This window comes from Pecten maximus, chromosome 18 (genome assembly GCF_902652985.1).
Source record: "Pecten maximus chromosome 18, xPecMax1.1, whole genome shotgun sequence".
Classification (NCBI taxonomy): Eukaryota; Metazoa; Mollusca; class Bivalvia; order Pectinida; family Pectinidae; genus Pecten; species Pecten maximus.
Genome location: NC_047032.1, coordinates 31084720 through 31107758, shown reverse-complemented (window position 1 = coordinate 31107758; position 23039 = coordinate 31084720). Strand labels below are relative to the sequence as shown.

General features: G+C 39.3%; 1 protein-coding gene across 2 annotated transcripts in view; it reads left to right on the top strand.

Moving 5' to 3' along the window:
• Window positions 1-23039, top strand: part of LOC117316574 (tetratricopeptide repeat protein 38-like) — a 42774-nt gene that overhangs the window by 17434 nt on the left and 2301 nt on the right. For both annotated transcript variants that reach the window (XM_033871235.1, XM_033871234.1), the window contains exons 6-12: window positions 10654-10729; window positions 11312-11431; window positions 12246-12305; window positions 18153-18273; window positions 18525-18690; window positions 19697-19853; window positions 21978-22051. In XM_033871235.1, coding sequence (XP_033727126.1) covers window positions 10654-10729; window positions 11312-11431; window positions 12246-12305; window positions 18153-18273; window positions 18525-18690; window positions 19697-19853; window positions 21978-22051 — 774 coding nt within the window. The remainder of the gene's footprint in view (window positions 1-10653; window positions 10730-11311; window positions 11432-12245; window positions 12306-18152; window positions 18274-18524; window positions 18691-19696; window positions 19854-21977; window positions 22052-23039) is intronic.

The following is a 23039-nucleotide window of genomic DNA, read 5'->3' as shown; positions in this document are numbered from 1 at the left end:
CTATAGACGTTTGGTTGTCTAGGTACCTAATGGGAATGTAGACTGTAACTATAGACGTTTGGTTGTCTAGGTACCTAATGGGAATGTAGGGCATAACTATAGACGTTTGGTTGTCTAGGTACCTAATGGGAATGTAGACTGTAACTATAGACGTTTGGTTGTCTAGGTACCTAATGGGAATGTAGACTGTTACTATAGACGTTTGGTTGTCTAGGTACCTAATGGGAATGTAGACTGTAACTATAGACGTTTGGTTTGTCTAGGTACCTAATGGGAATGTAGACTGTAACTATAGACGTTTGGTTGTCTAGGTACCTAATGGGAATGTAGACTGTAACTATAGACGTTTGGTTGTCTAGGTACCTAATGGGAATGTAGACCGTAACTATAGACGTTTGGTTGTCTAGGTACCTAATGGGAATGTAGACTGTAACTATAGACGTTTGGTTGTCTAGGTAATGTAGACTGTAACTATAGACGTTTGGTTGTCTAGGTACCTAATGGGAATGTAGGCCGTAACTATAGACGTTTGGTTGTCTAGGTACCTAATGGGAATGTAGACTGTAACTATAGACGTTTGGTTGTCTAGGTACCTAATGAGAATGTAGACCGTAACTATAGACGTTTGGTTGTCTAGGTACCTAATGGGAATGTAGACTGTAACTATAGACGTTTGGTTGTCTAGGTACCTAATGAGAATGTAGACCGTAACTATAGACGTTTGGTTGTCTAGGTACCTAATGGGAATGTAGACTGTAACTATAGACGTTTGGCTGTCTAGGTACCTAATTGGAATGTAGGCCGTAACTATAGACGTTTGGTTGTCTAGGTATGTAGACTGTAACTATAGACGTTTGGTTGTCTAGGTACCTAATGGGAATGTAGACCGTAACTATAGACGTTTGGTTGTCTAGGTACCTAATGGGAATGTAGGCTGTAACTATAGACGTTTGGTTGTCTAGGTACCTAATGGGAATGTAGGCCGTAACTATAGACGTTTGGTTGTCTAGGTACCTAATGGGAATGTAGGCCGTAACTATAGACGTTTGGTTGTCTAGGTACCTAATGGGAATGTAGACTGTAACTATAGACGTTTGGTTGTCTAGGTAACTAATGGGAATGTAGACTGTAACTATAGACGTTTGGTTGTCTAGGTACCTAATGGGAATGTAGACCGTAACTATAGACGTTTGGTTGTCTAGGTACCTAATGGGAATGTAGGCTGTAACTATAGACGTTTGGTTGTCTAGGTACCTAATGGGAATGTAGGCTGTAACTATAGATGTTTGGTTGTCTAGGTAATGTAGACTGTAACTATAGACGTTTGGTTGTCTAGGTACCTAATGGGAATGTAGACTGTAACTATAGACGTTTGGTTGTCTAGGTAATGTAGACTGTAACTATAGACATTTGGTTGTCTAGGTACCTAATGGGAATGTAGACCGTAACTATAGACGTTTGGTTGTCTAGGTACCTAATGGAAATGTAGACTGTAACTATAGACGTTTGGTTGTCTAGGTACCTAATGGGAATGTAGACCGTAACTATAGACGTTTGGTTGTCTAGGTACCTAATGGGAATGTAGGTCGTAACTATAGACGTTTGGTTGTCTAGGTACCTAATGGGAATGTAGACTGTAACTATAGACGTTTGGTTGTCTAGGTACCTAATGGGAATGTAGACTGTAACTATAGACGTTTGGTTGTCTAGGTACCTAATGGGAATGTAGGGCATAACTATAGACGTTTGGTTGTCTAGGTACCTAATGGGAATGTAGACTGTAACTATAGACGTTTGGTTGTCTAGGTACCTAATGGGAATGTAGACTGTTACTATAGACGTTTGGTTGTCTAGGTACCTAATGGGAATGTAGACTGTAACTATAGACGTTTGGTTGTCTAGGTACCTAATGGGAATGTAGACTGTAACTATAGACGTTTGGTTGTCTAGGTAATGTAGACTGTAACTATAGACGTTTGGTTGTCTAGGTGCCTAATGGGAATGTAGACTGTAACTATAGACGTTTGGTTGTCTAGGTAATGTAGACCGTAACTATAGACGTTTGGTTGTCTAGGTACCTAATGGGAATGTAGACTGTAACTATAGACGTTTGCTTGTCTAGGTACCTAATGGGAATGTAGACTGTAACTATAGACGTTTGGTTGTCTAGGTACCTAATGGGAATGTAGACTGTAACTATAGACGTTTGGTTGTCTAGGTACCTAATGGGAATGTAGGCCGTAACTATAGACGTTTGGTTGTCTAGGTACCTAATGGGAATGTAGACTGTAACTATAGACATTTGGTTGTCTAGGTACCTAATGGGAAGGTAGACTGTAACTATAGACGTTTGGTTGTCTAGGTACCTAATGGGAATGTAGGCCGTAACTATAGACGTTTGGTTGTCTAGGTACCTAATGGGAATGTAGGCCGTAACTATAGACGTTTGGTTGTCTAGGTACCTAATGGGAATGTAGACTGTAACTATAGACGTTTGGTTGTCTAGGTACCTAATGGGAATGTAGGCTGTAACTATAGATGTTAAGTTGTCTAGGTAATGTAGACTGTAACTATAGACGTTTGGTTGTCTAGGTACCTAATGGGAATGTAGACTGTAACTATAGACGTTTGGTTGTCTAGGTACCTAATGGGAATGTAGACTGTAACTATAGACGTTTGGTTGTCTAGGTACCTAATGGGAATGTAGGCCGTAACTATTGACGTTTGGTTGTCTAGGTAATGTAGACTGTAACTATAGACGTTTGGTTGTCTAGGTACCTAATGGGAATGTAGACTGTAACTATAGACGTTTGGTTGTCTAGGTAATGTAGACTGTAACTATAGACATTTGGTTGTCTAGGTACCTAATGGGAATGTAGACCGTAACTATAGACGTTTGGTTGTCTAGGTACCTAATGGGAATGTAGACTGTAACTATAGACGTTTGGTTGTCTAGGTAATGTAGACTGTTACTATAGACGTTTGGTTGTCTAGGTACCTAATGGGAATGTAGACTGTAAATATAGACATTTGGTTGTCTAGGTACCTAATGGGAATGTAGACCGTAACTATAGACGTTTGGTTGTCTAGGTACCTAATGGGAATGTAGGCCGTAACTATAGACGTTTGGTTGTCTAGGTACCTAATGGAAATGTAGACTGTAACTATAGACGTTTGGTTGTCTAGGTACCTAATGGGAATGTAGGCTGTAACTATAGACGTTTGGTTGTCTAGGTACCTAATGGAAATGTAGACTGTAACTATAGACGTTTGGTTGTCTAGGTACCTAATGGGAATGTAGACCGTAACTATAGACGTTTGGTTGTCTAGGTACCTAATGGGAATGTAGGCCGTAACTATAGATGTTTGGTTGTCTAGGTACCTAATGGGAATGTAGGCCGTAACTATAGACGTTTGGTTGTCTAGGTACCTAATGGGAATGTAGGGCATAACTATAGACGTTTGGTCGTCTAGGTACCTAATGGGAATGTAGACTGTAAATATAGACATTTGGTTGTCTAGGTACCTAATGGGAATGTAGACTGTAACTATAGACGTTTGGTTGTCTAGGTAATGTAGACTGTTACTATAGACGTTTGGTTGTCTAGGTACCTAATGGAAATGTAGACTGTAAATATAGACATTTGGTTGTCTAGGTACCTAATGGGAATGTAGACCGTAACTATAGACGTTTGGTTGTCTAGGTACCTAATGGGAATGTAGGCCGTAACTATAGACCTTTGGTTGTCTAGGTACCTAATGGGAATGTAGACTGTAACTATAGACGTTTGGTTGTCTAGATACCTAATGGGAATGTAGACTGTAACTATAGACGTTTGGTTGTCTAGGTACCTAATGGGAATGTAGGCCGTAACTATAGACATTTGGTTGTCTAGGTACCTAATGGGAATGTAGACCGTAACTATAGACGTTTGGTTGTCTAGGTACCTAATGGGAATGTAGGCCGTAACTATAGACGTTTGGTTGTCTAGGTACCTAATGGGAATGTAGACTGTAACTATAGACGTTTGGTTGTCTAGGTACCTAATGGGAAGGTAGACTGTAACTATAGACGTTTGGTTGTCTAGGTAATGTAGACTGTAACTATAGACGTTTGGTTGTCTAGGTACCTAATGGGAATGTAGACTGTAACTATAGACGTTTGGTTGTCTAGGTACCTAATGGGAAGGTAGACTGTAACTATAGACGTTTGGTTGTCTAGGTACCTAATGGGAATGTAGACTGTAACTATAGACGTTTGGTTGTCTAGGTACCTAATGGGAATGTAGATCGTAACTATAGACGTTTGGTTGTCTAGGTACCTAATGGGAATGTAGACCGTAACTATAGACGTTTGGTTGTCTAGGTACCTAATGGGAATGTAGACTGTAACTATAGAGTTTGGTTGTCTAGGTACCTAATGGGAAAGGTAGACTGTAACTATAGACGTTTGGGTTGTCTAGGTTACCTAATGGAAATGTAGACGTAAACTATAGACGTTTGGTTGTCTAGGTACCTAATGGGAATGTAGACGTAACTATAGACGTTTGGTTGTCTAGGTACCTAATGGGAATGTAGACCGTAACTATAGACGTTTGGTTGTCTAGGTACCTAATGGGAATGTAGACGTAACTATAGACGTTTGGTTGTCTAGGTACCTAATGGAATGTAGACCGTAACTATAGACGTTTGGTTGTCTAGGTACCTAATGGGAATGTAGAGCCGTAACTATAGACGTTTGGTTGTACTGGTACCTAATGGGAATGTAGACTGTAACTATAGACGTTTGGTTGTCTAGGTACCTAATGGGACATGTAGGACCGTAACTATAGACGTTTGGTTGTCTAGGTACCTAACTGGGAGTGTAGACTGTAACTATAGACGTTTGGTTTGTCTAGGTCCTAATGGAATACCTGTAACTATAGACGTTTGGTTGTCTAGGTACCTAATGGGAATGTAGACTGTAACTATAGACGTTTGGTTGTCTAGGTACCTAATGGGAATGTAGACCGTAACTATAGACGTTTGGTTGTCTAGGTACCTATGGATGTAGACTGTAACTATAGACGTTGGTTGTCTAGGTACCTAATGGGAATGTAGACTGTAACTATAGACGTTTGGTTGTCTAGGTAATGTAGACCGTAACTATAGACGTTTGGTTGTCTAGGTACCTAATGGGAATGTAGACTGTAACTATAGACGTTTGGTTGTCTAGGTACCTAATGGGAATGTAGACTGTAACTATAGACGTTTGGTTGTCTAGGTACCTAATGGGAATGTAGACTGTAACTATAGACGTTTGGTTGTCTATGTACCTAATGGGAATGTAGGCCTGTAACTATAGACGTTTGGTTGTCTAGGTAAGGGGAATGTAGACTGTAACTATAGACATTTGGTTGTCTAGGTACCTAATGGGAATGTAGACTGTAACTATAGACGTTTGGTTGTCTAGGTACCTAATGGGAATGTAGGACTGTAACTATAGACGTTTGGTTGTCTAGGTACCTAATGGGAATGTAGGCCGTAACTATAGACGTTTGGTTGTCTAGGTACCTAATGGGAATGTAGACTGTAACTATAGACGTTTGGTTGTCTAGGTACCTAATGGGAATGTAGGCTGTAACTATAGATGTTAAGTTGTCTAGGTAATGTAGACTGTAACTATAGACGTTTGGTTGTCTAGGTACCTAATGGGAATGTAGACTGTAACTATAGACGTTTGGTTGTCTAGGTACCTAATGGGAATGTAGGCCGTAACTATTGACGTTTGGTTGTCTAGGTAATGTAGACTGTAACTATAGACGTTTGGTTGTCTAGGTACCTAATGGGAATGTAGACTGTAACTATAGACGTTTGGTTGTCTAGGTAATGTAGACTGTAACTATAGACATTTGGTTGTCTAGGTACCTAATGGGAATGTAGACCGTAACTATAGACGTTTGGTTGTCTAGGTACCTAATGGGAATGTAGACTGTAACTATAGACGTTTGGTTGTCTAGGTAATGTAGACTGTTACTATAGACGTTTGGTTGTCTAGGTACCTAATGGGAATGTAGACTGTAAATATAGACATTTGGTTGTCTAGGTACCTAATGGGAATGTAGACCGTAACTATAGACGTTTGGTTGTCTAGGTACCTAATGGGAATGTAGGCCGTAACTATAGACGTTTGGTTGTCTAGGTACCTAATGGAATGTAGACTGTAACTATAGACGTTTGGTTGTCTAGGTACCTAATGGGAATGTAGGCTGTAACTATAGACGTTTGGTTGTCTAGGTACCTAATGGAAATGTAGACTGTAACTATAGACGTTTGGTTGTCTAGGTACCTAATGGGAATGTAGACCGTAACTATAGACGTTTGGTTGTCTAGGTACCTAATGGGAATGTAGGCCGTAACTATAGACGTTTGGTTGTCTAGGTACCTAATGGGAATGTAGGCATAACTATAGACGTTTGGTTGTCTAGGTACCTAATGGGAATGTAGACTGTAAATATAGACATTTGGTTGTCTAGGTACCTAATGGGAATGTAGACTGTAACTATAGACGTTTGGTTGTCTAGGTAATGTAGACTGTTACTATAGACGTTTGGTTGTCTAGGTACCTAATGGAATGTAGACTGTAAATATAGACATTTGGTTGTCTAGGTACCTAATGGGAATGTAGACCGTAACTATAGACGTTTGGTTGTCTAGGTACCTAATGGGAATGTAGGCCGTAACTATAGACGTTTGGTTGTCTAGGTACCTAATGGGAATGTAGACTGTAACTATAGACGTTTGGTTGTCTAGATACCTAATGGGAATGTAGACTGTAACTATAGACGTTTGGTTGTCTAGGTACCTAATGGGAATGTAGGCCGTAACTATAGACATTTGGTTGTCTAGGTACCTAATGGGAATGTAGACTGTAACTATAGACGTTTGGTTGTCTAGGTACCTAATGGGAATGTAGGCCGTAACTATAGACGTTTGGTTGTCTAGGTACCTAATGGGAATGTAGACTGTAACTATAGACGTTTGGTTGTCTAGGTACCTAATGGGAAGGTAGACTGTAACTATAGACGTTTGGTTGTCTAGGTAATGTAGACTGTAACTATAGACGTTTGGTTGTCTAGGTACCTAATGGGAATGTAGACTGTAACTATAGATGTTTGGTTGTCTAGGTAATGTAGACTGTAACTATAGACGTTTGGTTGTCTAGGTACCTAATGGGAATGTAGGCCGTAACTATAGATGTTTGGTTGTCTAGGTACCTAATGGGAATGTAGGCCGTAACTATAGACGTTTGGTTGTCTAGGTACCTAATGGAATGTAGGGCATAACTATAGACGTTTGGTTGTCTAGGTACCTAATGGGAATGTAGACTGTAAATATAGACATTTGGTTGTCTAGGTACCTAATGGGAATGTAGACTGTAACTATAGACGTTTGGTTGTCTAGGTAATGTAGACTGTTACTATAGACGTTTGGTTGTCTAGGTACCTAATGGAAATGTAGACTGTAAATATAGACATTTGGTTGTCTAGGTACCTAATGGGAATGTAGACCGTAACTATAGACGTTTGGTTGTCTAGGTACCTAATGGGAATGTAGGCCATAACTATAGACGTTTGGTTGTCTAGGTACCTAATGGGAATGTAGACTGTAACTATAGACGTTTGGTTGTCTTGATACCTAATGGGAATGTAGACTGTAACTATAGACGTTTGGTTGTCTAGGTACCTAATGGGAATGTAGGCCGTAACTATAGACATTTGGTTGTCTAGGTACCTAATGGGAATGTAGACTGTAACTATAGACGTTTGGTTGTCTAGGTACCTAATGGGAATGTAGGCCGTAACTATAGACGTTTGGTTGTCTAGGTACCTAATGGGAATGTAGACTGTAACTATAGACGTTTGGTTGTCTAGGTACCTAATGGGAAGGTAGACTGTAACTATAGACGTTTGGTTGTCTAGGTAATGTAGACTGTAACTATAGACGTTTGGTTGTCTAGGTACCTAATGGGAATGTAGACTGTAACTATAGATGTTTGGTTGTCTAGGTAATGTAGACTGTAACTATAGACGTTTGGTTGTCTAGGTACCTAATGGGAATGTAGACTGTAACTATAGACGTTTGGTTGTCTAGGTACCTAATGGGAAGGTAGACTGTAACTATAGACGTTTGGTTGTCTAGGTACCTAATGGGAATGTAGGCTGTAACTATAGACGTTTGGTTGTCTAGGTACCTAATGGGAATGTAGATCGTAACTATAGACGTTTGGTTGTCTAGGTACCTAATGGGAATGTAGACCGTAACTATAGACGTTTGGTTGTCTAGGTACCTAATGGGAATGTAGACTGTAACTATAGACGTTTGTTTGTCTTGGTACCTAATGGGAATGTAGACCGTAACTATAGACGTTTGGTTGTCTAGGTAATGTAGACTGTAACTATAGACGTTTGGTTGTCTAGGTACCTAATGGGAATGTAGACCGTAACTATAGACGTTGGTTGTCTAGGTACCTAATGGGAATGTAGGCCGTAACTATAGACGTTTGGTTGTCTAGGTACCTAATGGGAATGTAGACTGTAACTATAGACGTTTGGTTGTCTAGGTACTCTAGACTGTAACTATAGACGTTTGGATGTCTAGGTACCTAATGGGAATGTAGACCGTAACTATAGACGTTTGGTTGTCTAGGTAATGTAGACTGTAACTATAGACGTTTGGTTGTCTAGGTACCTAATGGGAATGTAGACCGTAACTATAGACGTTTGGTTGTCTAGGTACCTAATGGGAATGTAGACTGCAACTATAGACGTTTGGTTGTCTAGGTAATGTAGACTGTTACTATAGACGTTTGGTTGTCTAGGTAACTAATGGGAATGTAGACTGTAAATATAGACATTTGGTTGTCTAGGTACCTAATGGGAATGTAGACCGTAACTATAGACGTTTGGTTGTCTAGGTACCTAATGGGAATGTAGGCCGTAACTATAGACGTTTGGTTGTCTAGGTACCTAATGGAAATGTAGACTGTAACTATAGACGTTTGGTTGTCTAGGTACCTAATGGGAATGTAGGCTGTAACTATAGACGTTTGGTTGTCTAGGTACCTAATGGAAATGTAGACTGTAACTATAGACGTTTGGTTGTCTAGGTACCTAATGGGAATGTAGACCGTAACTATAGACGTTTGGTTGTCTAGGTACCTAATGGGAATGTAGGCCGTAACTATAGACGTTTGGTTGTCTAGGTACCTAATGGGAATGTAGGGCATAACTATAGACGTTTGGTTGTCTAGGTACCTAATGGGAATGTAGACTGTAAATATAGACATTTGGTTGTCTAGGTACCTAATGGGAATGTAGACTGTAACTATAGACGTTTGGTTGTCTAGGTAATGTAGACTGTTACTATAGACGTTTGGTTGTCTAGGTACTAATGGAATGTAGACTGTAAATATAGACATTTGGTTGTCTAGGTACCTAATGGGAATGTAGACCGTAACTATAGACGTTTGGTTGTCTAGGTACCTAATGGGAATGTAGGCCGTAACTATAGACGTTTGGTTGTCTAGGTACCTAATGGGAATGTAGGACTGTAACTATAGACGTTTGGTTGTCTAGATACCTAATGGGAATGTAGACTGTAACTATAGACGTTTGGTTGTCTAGGTACCTAATGGGAATGTAGGCCGTAACTATAGACATTTGGTTGTCTAGGTACCTAATGGGAATGTAGACTGTAACTATAGACGTTTGGTTGTCTAGGTACCTAATGGGAATGTAGGCCGTAACTATAGACGTTTGGTTGTCTAGGTACCTAATGGGAATGTAGACTGTAACTATAGACGTTTGGTTGTCTAGGTACCTAATGGGAAGGTAGACTGTAACTATAGACGTTTGGTTGTCTAGGTAATGTAGACTGTAACTATAGACGTTTGGTTGTCTAGGTACCTAATGGGAATGTAGACTGTAACTATAGATGTTTGGTTGTCTAGGTAATGTAGACTGTAACTATAGACGTTTGGTTGTCTAGGTACCTAATGGGAATGTAGGCCGTAACTATAGATGTTTGGTTGTCTAGGTACCTAATGGGAATGTAGGCCGTAACTATAGACGTTTGGTTGTCTAGGTACCTAATGGGAATGTAGGGCATAACTATAGACGTTTGGTTGTCTAGGTACCTAATGGGAATGTAGACTGTAAATATAGACATTTGGTTGTCTAGGTACCTAATGGGAATGTAGACTGTAACTATAGACGTTTGGTTGTCTAGGTACCTAATGGGAATGTAGGCTGTAACTATAGACGTTTGGTTGTCTAGGTACCTAATGGGAATGTAGACCGTAACTATAGACGTTTGGTTGTCTAGGTACCTAATGGGAATGTAGGGTGTAACTATAGACGTTAGGTTGTCTAGGTACCTAATGGGAATGTAGACTGTAACTATAGACGTTTGGTTGTCTAGGTACCTAATGGGAATGTAGGGTGTAACTATAGACGTTTGGTTGTCTAGGTACCTAATGGGAATGTAGGGTGTAACTATAGACGTTTGGTTGTCTAGGTACCTAATGGGAATGTAGACCGTAACTATAGACGTTTGGTTGTCTAGGTACCTAATGGGAATGTAGACTGTAACTATAGACGTTTGGTTGTCTAGGTACCTAATGGGAATGCACGCATTTGGACTGGAGGAATGTAACCTGTACCAACAGGCTGAGATTGCTGCACGACAGGTTTGTTATACACTACCCCACCCCCATCCACCCCCACCCACCCCCTCTAGTTATACCCCCAACGAATTTTGGGGGGTATACTGAAGTCAGGTTGTCTATCCGTCCGTCCGTCTGTAGACACAATTTTGTCCGGACAATTCCTCCTAAACCGATGGGCTGATTCCCATGAAACTTCACACAAGTATAGAGGACCATGTGTAGATGTGCATCTCACTTTCTTTTCCTCAAAATTATGGTTGCTATGGCAACTGGTCACTATAAACAGGTTTTCGATAAAAACCATAACTTTAAGTTTGTCCGGACAACTCCTAAACCGAAATGCTGATTTCAAAGAAACTTCACACAAATATAGAGGACCATGTGTAGATGTGCATGCCATTTTCTTTTCCTCAAAATTATGGTTGCTATGGCAACTGGTCACCATAAACAGGTTTTCCGATAAGAACCATAACTTTAAGTTTGTCCGGTTGACAACTCCTCCTAAACCAAAGGGCCAATTTCAATGAAACTAAACACAAATATTCAGAAGGTGATTACCCAACTACTAGCTGATAAATGTTTATATGATTTTAATTGTTGTAGGGTTTGGACATAAACCACAAGGACGCCTGGTCAACACACGCCATGGCTCATGTCCTGGAGATGCAGGGCCGCTTTGAGGAAGGAATCAACTTTATGTCAAATACAGAAAATGACTGGAATGTAAGCTATTTAATCTACTGTAGTAACAGACTAGAATTAATGTAATCCTGGTAAATACTGGCAACAATATACTGATCGGCTAGAGAGAAATACATAAATACTAGCTACAATATACTGCTCGGCTAGAGAGAAATACATAAATACTGGCTACAATATACTGCTCGGCTTGAGAGAAATACATATGTATTCTTGGTAAATACTAGTTACAATATACCGCTCGGCTGGAGAGAATACATGTAACCCTGGTAAACACTAGCCACAATATACCGCTCGGCTAGAGAGAATACATGTAACCCTGGTAAATACTAGCCACAATATACCGCTCGGCTGGAGAGAATACATGTAACCCTGGTAAATACTAGCCGATATATACCGCTCGGTTAGAGATATAAACTGAGGGTAAGTCTAGCATGTCCTCCATCTTTGATCTGTAGTGAATTACCGGTAATACAATTGATGATGACCACCCAAGGCTCTTGTACATAATTTTTTTTCTTTTTTTTCTCTTTCGGATTTAACAGGAGAGTTAGAGACAATGGTGAACTATTCAAATTGCCCTATTTCTGTCCTTCCGTCCATAAACAATCCTTGTTGCTGCTATTCTATGGAGCTACTCATTTGATCTTTCTAACACTTCATATGAATTAAAGAAAAGATCAATCTTACAAAGAACCAATAAAGAACTCTCAATAGAAAGGGGGCGCCAAGATACCTCTGGATATCTGTAAATTGAATCTGGTTTAATAACACCTTATCTGAATGACCTTGACCTCAGTGATTGACTATACAGCATGCTTTAACCTCTATGTTACAGACCTGTGTGATGATTGCATGTCATAACTACTGGCATTATGGTGTCTACAACATAGAGAAGGTAAGTCTCTAGGCCTGGAGGGAGGTAACTCTATGTGTCTGACAGATAAGGGAGGTAACTCTATGTGTCTGACAGATAAGGGAGGTAACTCTATGTGTCTGACAGATAAGGGAGGTAACTCTATGTGTCTGACAGATAAGGGAGGTAACTCTATGTATCTGACAGATAAGGGAGGTAACTCTATGTGTCTGACAGGAGGGAGATAATTCTATGTGTCTGACAGATAAGGGAGGTAACTCTATGTGTCTGACAGATAAGGGAGGTAACTCTATGTGTCTGACAAAGAAGGGAGGTAACTATATGTGTCTGACAGATAAGGGAGGTAACTCTATGTGTCTGACAGATAAGGGAGGTAACTATATGTGTCTGACAGATAAGGGAGGTAACTCTATGTGTCTAACAGAGGAGATAGTTCTATGTGTCTAACAGAGGAGATAGTTCTATGTGTCTAACAGAGGAGATAGTTCTATGTGTCTAACAGGAGGGAGATAATTCTATGTGTCTAACAGAGGAGATAGTTCTATGTGTCTAACAGAGGAGATAGTTCTATGTGTCTAACAGAGGAGATAGTTCTATGTGTCTAACAGAGGAGATAGTTCTATGTGTCTAACAGAGGAGATAGCTCTATGTGTCTAACAGAGGAGATAGTTCTATGTGTCTAACAGAGGAGATAGTTCTATGTGTCTAACAGAGGAGATAGTTCTATGTGTCTGACGGAGGAGATAGTTCTATGTGTCTAACAGAGGAGATAGTTCTATGTGTCTGACAGAGGAGATAGTTCTATGTGTCTAACAGAGGAGATAGTTCTATGTGTCTAACAGAGGAGATAGTTCTATGTGTCTAACAGAGGAGATAGTTCTATGTGTCTAACAGAGGAGATAGCTCTATGTGTCTAACAGAGGAGATAGTTCTATGTGTCTAACAGAGGAGATAGTTCTTTGTGTCTAACAGAGGAGATAGTTCTATGTGTCTAACAGAGGAGATAGTTCTATGTGTCTAACAGAGGAGATAGTTCTATGTGTCTGACAGAGGAGATAGTTCTATGTGTCTAACAGAGGAGATAGTTCTATGTGTCTAACAGAGGAGATAGTTCTATGTGTCTAACAGAGGAGATAGCTCTATGTGTCTAACAGAGGAGATAGTTCTATGTGTCTAACAGAGGAGATAGTTCTATGTGTCTAACAGAGGAGATAGTTCTATGTGTCTAACAGAGGAGATAGCTCTATGTGTCTAACAGAGGAGATAGTTCTATGTGTCTGACAAAGAAGATAGCTCTATGTGTCTGACAGAGAAGATAGTTCTATGTGTCTGACAGGAGGGAGATAGTTCTATGTGTCTAACAGAGGAGATAGTTCTATGTGTCTAACAGAGGAGATAGTTCTATGTGTCTAACAGAGGAGATAGCTCTATGTGTCTAACAGAGGAGATAGTTCTATGTGTCTAACAGAGAAGATAATTCTATGTGTCTAACAGAGGAGATAGTTCTATGTGTCTAACAGAGGAGATAGTTCTATGTGTCTAACAGAGGAGATAGTTCTATGTGTCTGACAGGAGGAGATAGTTCTATGTGTCTAACAGAGGAGATAGTTCTATGTGTCTAACAGAGGAGATAGCTCTATGTGTCTGACAGAGGAGATAGTTCTATGTGTCTGACAGAGGAGATAGCTCTATGTGTCTAACAGAGGAGATAGCTCTATGTGTCTAACAGAGGAGATAGCTCTATGTGTCTAACAGGAGATAGTTTGGTCTGACAGAGAAGATAGTTTTATGTGTTGACAAAGAAAATGCTCTTTTTTGAAGGAAAATGTCTATTGTCTGACAGGGGAGATATTCAATGTGTTAAAAGAGGGGGATGTTCATTTTCAAAGGAGATAGTTCTATTGGGGGAAACAAAGATAGTTCTAGTGTCTAACAGGGAGTAGTTCTTGGTCTAAAAAAGGGAAAAGTTTAGGGCAACAGAGGAGAAGTTTTTAGGGGGCAACAGGGAAAAAGTTTTGTGCTAAGAGGAGAGGTTTTTGTGTAACAAAGGAGGTTTTATTCTAAGGAGGGGGAAAAATGTGTCTAACAAAGGGGGTAGCTTGTGTCTAACAGGGAGATAGTTTTTTGGTCTAAAGAAGGAGTTTTCTTTTGCAAAAGGGAGAAGTTTTTAGGTCAAAAGGGATAGCTTTTTTGCGGAAGGGGGTTTGGGTCTGAGAAAGTTTTTTTGGTTGACAAAGGGGAGAGATAGCTATGTGTCTGACAGAAGGGGAGGTAACTCAATGTGTCTGACAGAAGGGGAGGTAACTCTATGTGTCTGGCAGAAGGGGAGGTAACTCTATGTGTCTGACAGAAGGGGAGGTAACTCATGTGTCTGACAGAAGGGGAGGTAACTATGTGTCTGACAGAAGGGGAGGTAACTCTATGTGTCTGACAGAAGGGGAGGTAACTCTATGTGTCTGACAGAAGGGGAGGTAACTCTATGTGTCTGACATAGGAGGGAGATGGCTCTGTGTCTGGCGGAGGAGGTTGATAGCTCTATGTTGCTGACAGAGAAGTGAGGTAACAGTATATGTTTCCGACAGAGAAGGGAGATAACTGTATTTGTCTGACAGAGAAGGGAAGTAACTCTATTCCCTTAATCATACTTAAATTTGGTCTCAGAAATAAGGTACCTTGTAGTTTACCATACCACTTGTTTACTGACATTTAGTTGGTGTCACCAGACGGAAAATTGACCTGGAATGTATTGAAAAGTTTGTAATAGAAAAATGTTTTAACAGGGACGTTTTATTGACAGGGTACCTATGATGATGTATTGACAGTGACGTTTTATTGACAGGGTACCTATGATGATGTATTGACAGTGACGTTTTATTGACAGGGTACCTATGATGATGTATTGACAGTGACATTTTATTGACAGGGTACCTATGATGTATTGACAGTGACGTTTTATTGACAGGGTACCTATGATGATGTATTGTCAGTGATGTTTTATTGACAGGGTACCAATGATGTATTGACAGTGACGTTTTATTGACAGGGTACCAATGATGTATTGACAGTGACGTTTTATTGACAGGGAACCTATGATGTATTGACAGTGACGTTTTATTGACAGGGTACCTATGATGATGTATTGACAGTGACGTTTTATTGACAGGGTACCTATGATGATGTATTGACAGTGACGTTTTATTGACAGGGTACCTATGATGATGTTTTAACAGTGACGTTTTATTGACAGAGTACCTATGATGATGTATTGACAGTGACGTTTTATTGACAGGGTACCTATGATGATGTATTGACAGTGACGTTTTATTGACAGGGTACCTATGATGATGTATTGACAGTGACGTTTTATTGACAGGGTACCTATGATGTATTGACAGTGACGTTTTATTGACAGGGTACCTATGATGATGTTTTGACAGTGACGTTTTATTGACAGGGTACCTATGGTGATGTATTGACAGTGACGTTTTATTGACAGGGTACCTATGATGATGTATTAACAGTGACGTTTTATTGACAGGGTACCTATGTTGTATTGACAGTGACGTTTTATTGACAGGGTACCTATGATGATGTATTGACAGTGACGTTTTATTGACAGGGTACCTATGATGTATTGACAGTGACGTTTTATTGACAGGGTACATATGATGATGTATTAACAGTGACGTTTTATTAGCTCACCTGGTCCGAAGGACCAAGGTGAGCTTATGCCATACCGTTGCGTCCGTCGTCCGTCGTCCGTCCGTCCGTCCGTCGTCCGTCGTCTGTCGTCCGTCGTCCGTCGTCCGTCGTCCGTCCGTCCGTCAATAATTGACTTCTTCTTCATAACCACTGATCAGAATTTGACGAAATTTTGTCAGAAGCATCCCTATGGGGTGTGGACTCAAAATTGTACAAATGGTGGGGCTGACCCCCAGGGGTCGGAGGGGCGGGGCCAAAAGGGGTCAATTTGGCTATATTAATATAAACGACTTCTTCTCTGAAACCAAGCAAAGGATATCGCTCCTATTTGCCTGGTAGCATCACTATGGGGTGAGGATTCAAAATTGTACAAATGGTGGGGCTGACCCCCTGGGGGCCTGAGGGCGGGGCCAAAATGGGTCAATATACCTATATTTATATCAACGACTTCTTCTCTGAAACCAAGCAATGGATATTGCTCATATTTGCCTGGTAGCATCACTATGAGATGGGGATTCAAAATTGTACAAATGGTGAGGCTGACCCCACGGGGGCCTGAGGGGCGGGGCCAAATGTGGTCAATTGGGCTATATTGATATAAACGACTTCTCCTCTGAAACCGAGCAATGGATATTGCTCATATTTGCCTGGTAGCATCAGTATGGGGTGGGGATTCAAAATTGTACAAATGGTAAGGCTGACCCCACGGGGGCCTGAGGGGCGGGGCCAAGAAGGGTCAATTTGGCTATATTGATATGAACAACTTCTCCTCTGAAATCAAGCAATAGATATTGCTCGTATTTGACTGTGAGCATCCCTTTGGGGCCAGGATTCAAAATTGTACAAATGGTGGGGCCGACCTACCTGGGGCCTGAGGGGCGGGGCCAAAAGGGGTCAATTTGGCTAAATTGATATAAACAACTTCTTCTCTGAAACTAAGCTATGGATATCGCTCATATTTGCCTGCTTCAACCCCCGGGGTAGGGATTCAAAACTGTATAAATGACAGAGCTGACCCCCGGGGAGCTAAGAGGCGGGGCCAAAAGGGGTCATTTTGGCAGAACTGATATAAACAACTTCTTCTCTGAAACTAAGCAATGGATATATCACTCACATTTGTATGGTAGCATGGTCATGGGGTGGGGATTCAAAATTGTACAAATTTTGGGGTTGACCCCCCCCCCCCCCCCCCCCCCCCCCCAGGGGACTTAGGGGTGGGGCCAAAAAGGGTCAATTTGGCTAAATTGATATGAACAACTTCTATGAAACAGCTCATATTTGACTGGTAGCATCCTTTTGGTTAGGGATTCAAAATTTTATAACGGAAGGAACTGACCCCAGGGTGCAGAGGGCGGGGTCAAAAGGGGTCAATTGGTTTAAACAACTTCTTTTCTGAAACTAAACAATGGATATCGCTCACATTTGTGTGGTAGCATCTGGGGTTGCGCCAAAAGTCAATTTCATTTCATGGATTAATGCATTTTTGGCAGAAAAACCTCACGTACCCATATAAAATGCCTATGATATATTGACATAGCAATACCAGTGACAATATACTTAATCATCATTCTTGTTTCATATCTCATGAAATCCAGGTGAGCGATACAGGCCCTCTGGGCCTCTTGTTGACAGGGTACCTATGATGATGTATTGACAGTGACGTTTTATTGACAGGGTACGTATGATGATGTATTGACAGTGACGTTTTATTGAAAGGGTACCTATGATGATGTTTTAACAGTGACGTTTTATTGACAGGGTACCTATGATGATGTATTGACAGTGACGTTTTATTGACAGGGTACCTATGATGATGTATTGACAGTGACAATTTATTGACAGGGTACCTATAATGATGTATTGACAGTGACGTTTTATTGACAGGGTACCTATGATGATGTTTTAACAGTGACGTTTTATTGACAGGGTACCTATGATGTATTGACAGTGACGTTTTATTGACAGGGTTCCTATGATGATGTATTGACAGTGACGTTTTATTGACAGGGTTCCTATGATGATGCATTGACAGTGACGTTTTATTGACAGGGTACCTATGATGTATTGACAGTGACGTTTTATTGACAGGGTACCTATGATGTATTGACAGTGATGTTTTATTGACAGGGTACCTATGATGTATTGACAGTGACGTTTTATTGACAGGGTACCTATGATGACGCTTTGGGAATATTTGATAGTGAGGTTTTGAAACGATCCAGGAACTCAGGAGCATTATTAGACTTAGTTGATGCCTCTTCTCTGTTGTACAGACTTCAAATGGAAGGTATGTATTAACTAATCTTGTGTCTTACTAAGAGGTGAAATTTGTTAAAAAAGTCAAGCGATTATTTCTCATTCAAACACCAGTATGAACCAAGGTAGACTTTTATAAAGATGTATAGATTTGTTATTCTTACATATATATAAACTTATTGAAATTAATCCTTAAGTAGCCTACTTATTACACCTACTGTAGGTGTAATATTTACCCCAGCAATCAAAGTATAGTTAACCTTCGACCTTTTCCTTACTCAGGGGTCAATGTGAAGGACAGGTGGCAGGATGTGTTTGACCTCTGTCAACCACATATCGAGGATCACATCATGACTTTTAACGATGCTCACATCCTGTTTGCGTGTCTGGGTTCAGAAAAACAGGAGGTATCAAAGAGGTTGATTGACACACTAAAAGATTTTGTCAGGTTTGTTATTTGTGTGAAAGTAATCTCTAAAAAAGGTCAAGGGCCTCTACTGAAATTTGATTACCATCACAGTATCATACAGTCTCATTAACGACTCCTGATGTAGTTTGTGGGGAGGCGTTTCATTTCAACATATTTTATTGTATAACATTTATACAAATGGGTTAGACAGCAGGCTTGGCCTATATAAGTCTTCCCCAATACAAACAGAACAATAGTAGAATTAAACTAAAACAATTGAAAGTGAAAAAGTATAAGAAATATGTATATAAATTAAGTCAAAGGAGATGAAATATCTATGGAGATGAATTTTTTTTTTTTTTTTTAAATATATTGATTCTTATATATGGTCAAAGGGAGGTAATTATAAAAGAATTAACAATTAGTGGAAAAGGGAGGTAATAAGGTTCTAGTAGTATATCCTTTGTCAAATTATGATCATGTTACAGAGTTATAAAAAGATTTTGTTCTCAGTTAATAGCTATTGCTTAGATACAGGATTGGCACCCAGCCTTAAATCCAGCAGCACTATAGATGTTCAGGCATAAAATGTCTTAATTACTCCTCCTTCAGGGAGGGGAGGCGTTTAGGATGGCTGCTGGAACTTGAAGTCCCCATTAAAATGTAAACTTGTGCTGGATAAATTATTGAAATAGATAAACAAAAATGACTGGAATATCAGTGCCTCATGTATTCATGAAATCATTTTAGTTCTCAAATATTAAAACTATGTTCAAGTCAATTTCCTTAAAGCTCGCTTAAATCATGAAATAGCACTTCAAAAGAAAAAATTAAGCATCAAACATGATATCTCACTGGAAATATTTTTGAAATTCATTCGAATTATTGAATTTTTTGAAATTCATATATCAGATTTATCACCAAAAATATTTGAACCTGAGCTCAAAATCTATATTTCAGCATGAGTATGGTTTTATGAATACAGGCCCTGACTGAGGTTGCTTGATTTCTCGGTTACATAAATGGTGATTGTTGATTGTTGTAGAAATGGAAAGGGAGACAATCGTCGTATATCAGAGGAAGTAGGCGTGCCATTGTGTGAGGGAATAATGGCGTACGAGAACGGAGATTACGCCCGGGCAGTGGACTTAATGTATCCAATACGATACAAAATTATCACCATAGGGGGCAGTCACGCACAGGTAAATGTCCTAAATATAGTATCATTGTCTGTCAGTACAGAATTATCTCTATAGAGGACAGTCACGCACAGGTAAAATGTCCTAAATATAGTATCATTGTCTGTCAGTACAGAATTATCTCTATAGGGGACAGTCACACACAGGTAAATGTCCTAAATATAGTATCATTGTCTGTCAGTACAGAATTATCTCTATAGAGGACAGTCACACACAGGTAAAATGTCCTAAATATAGTATCATTGTCTGTCAGTACAGAATTATCTCTATAGGGGACAGTCACACACAGGTAAATGTCCTAAATATAGTATCATTGTCTGTCAGTACAGAATTATCTCTATAAAGGACAGTCACACACAGGTAAAATGTGCTAAATATAGTATCATTGTCTGTCAGTACAGAATTATCTCTATAGAGGACAGTCACGCACAGGTAAAATGTCCTAAATATAGTATCATTGTCTGTCAGTACAGAATTATCTCTATAGGGGACAGTCACACACAGGTAAATGTCCTAAATATAGTATCATTGTCTGTCAGTACAGAATTATCTCTATAGGGGACAGTCACACACAGGTAAATGTCCTAAATATAGTATCATTGTCTGTCAGTACAATACAGAATTATCTCTATAGAGGACTGTCACACACAGGTAAAATGTCCTAAATATAGTATCATTGTCTGTCAGTACAATACAGAATTATCTCTATAGAGGACAGTCACACACAGGTAAAATGTCCTAAATATAGTATCATTGTCTGTCAGTACAGAATTATCTCTATAGAGGACAGTCACACACAGGTAAATGTCCTAAATATAGTATCATTGTCTGTCAGTACAATACAGAATTATCTCTATAGAGGACTGTCACACACAGGTAAAATGTCCTAAATATAGTATCATTGTCTGTCAGTACAATACAGAATTATCTCTATAGAGGACAGTCACACACAGGTAAAATGTCCTAAATATAGTATCATTGTCTGTCAGTACAGAATTATCTCTATAGGGGACAGTCACACACAGGTAAAATGTCCTAAATATAGTATCATTGTCTGTCAGTACAGAATTATCTCTATAGAGGACAGTCACACACAGGTATAATGTCCTAAATATAGTATCATTGTCTGTCAGTACAGAATTATCTCTATAGGGGACAGTCACACACAGGTAAAATGTCCTAAATATAGTGTCATTGTCTGTCAGTACAATACAGAATTATCTCTATAGGGGACAGTCACACACAGGTAAAATGTCCTAAATATAGTATCATTGTCTGTCAGTACAGAATTATCTGTATAGGGGACAGTCACACACAGGTAAAATGTCCTAAATATAGTATCATTGTCTGTCAGTACAGAATTATCTGTATAGGGGACAGTCACACACAGGTAAAATGTCCTAAATATAGTATCATTGTCTGTCAGTACAATACAGAATTATCTCTATAGGGGACAGTCACACACAGGTAAATGTCCTAAATATAGTATCATTGTCTGTCAGTACAGAATTATCTCTATAGGGGATGGTCACACACAGGTAAAATGTCCTAAATATAGTATCATTGTCTGTCAGTACAGAATTATCTCTATAGGGGATGGTCACACACAGGTAAAATGTCCTTAATATAGTATCATTGTCTGTCAGTACAGAATTATCTCTATAGAGGACAGTCACACACAGGTATAATGTCCTAAATATAGTATCATTGTCTGTCAGTACAGAATTATCTCTATAGGGGGCAGTCACACACAGGTAAAATGTCCTAAATATAGTATCATTGTCTGTCAGTACAGAATTATCTCTATAGGGGACAGTCACACACAGGTAAAATGTCCTAAATATAGTATCATTGTCTGTCAGTACAGAATTATCTCTATAGGGGACAGTCACACACAGGTAAATGTCCTAAATATAGTATCATTGTCTGTCAGTACAGAATTATCTCTATAGAGGACAGTCACACACAGGTAAAATGTCCTAAATATAGTATCATTGTCTGTCAGTACAGAATTATCTCTATAGGGGATGGTCACACACAGGTAAAATGTCCTAAATGTTTTCACCACTTTATAATGTATTATAAATGTACTGTGTATTTGATGTGTGTGACTTGTTTTACCTGTAGCGGGACGTCTTTAATCAGCTCCTTATCCAGGCAGCCCTAAAATCTACCAGGAAAGACCACTGTAGAATGGCCAGGTAATGACATGTAAAAGATATACCATATTTATCTCACAATAAGGCCGTGTCCGAAAACAAACCGAAAATGTCCCAGGGAACTTATAATAGCTACTTCGTCTGTCTGTCCATCTTTCCGTCTGTCCATCTTTCCATCTGTTCTTTTCGTGTCTGGAGCAAATCTTGCTCAGTTAACCTCATCTTATCAAACTTGGTGTGTACATCTGTTAGTATGAGGCAATGTGCTGTATAATAGATTCAAGGTCCACAACACTTTATTTATATAGAGTTATTGCCCTTTGTTAATTTTGTTTTGTTTTGAGCATAACTGTATGAATTGATGCTGATGAAACTTGAAATTGACATATACAGTATGGAACTGAGTGGAGTATGCCCTTACTATCATAGCTCAAACATAAGTATGTGTCCGATGTAACATGTTAAAATATTCTTTCCTCTTCCAAACTCTCCATTTTAACTGATTTTTATAAGCAAACATCATTAATGACCAACCACAAAACTCTGAGAAAAGCCCTCCATTTAAGTTATTATCGTAGCATTCCACTGATACTCTGATTCTGTCTGTTATGGCAGTGTAAGATTCAATAAGTTATTGTCCATCTTTAAACCAGAGTAGTTCAACTTATCTCCTGCAAAAAAAAACATAGAAATATAAAATTAATTTTGTGTGAAAAATATATATTCTAATTCCTATTCTTACTGTTTTTCTGTTAAAACTTTATGTTACTATAAATAGATTTTTTCTGCTTGTCGGTCAGTCCAATCTGTTGTTATTTTTTTTTTATTTGCCATGCCTTCAGATAACTTGCCAAAATTTTATACATTTTGTATACAGCTGTGTAATACGATACCAATCAGGCTTAAATTTCAGTTTCTTAGTACTGTTTTTTACACAGTAATGGTTATTTGAAATTGCAATATAAAGAGGGATGGTTGGAGACATGATTGTTTAATTGAAAGCTATTTCAGATATATTCCATTTTGAAAT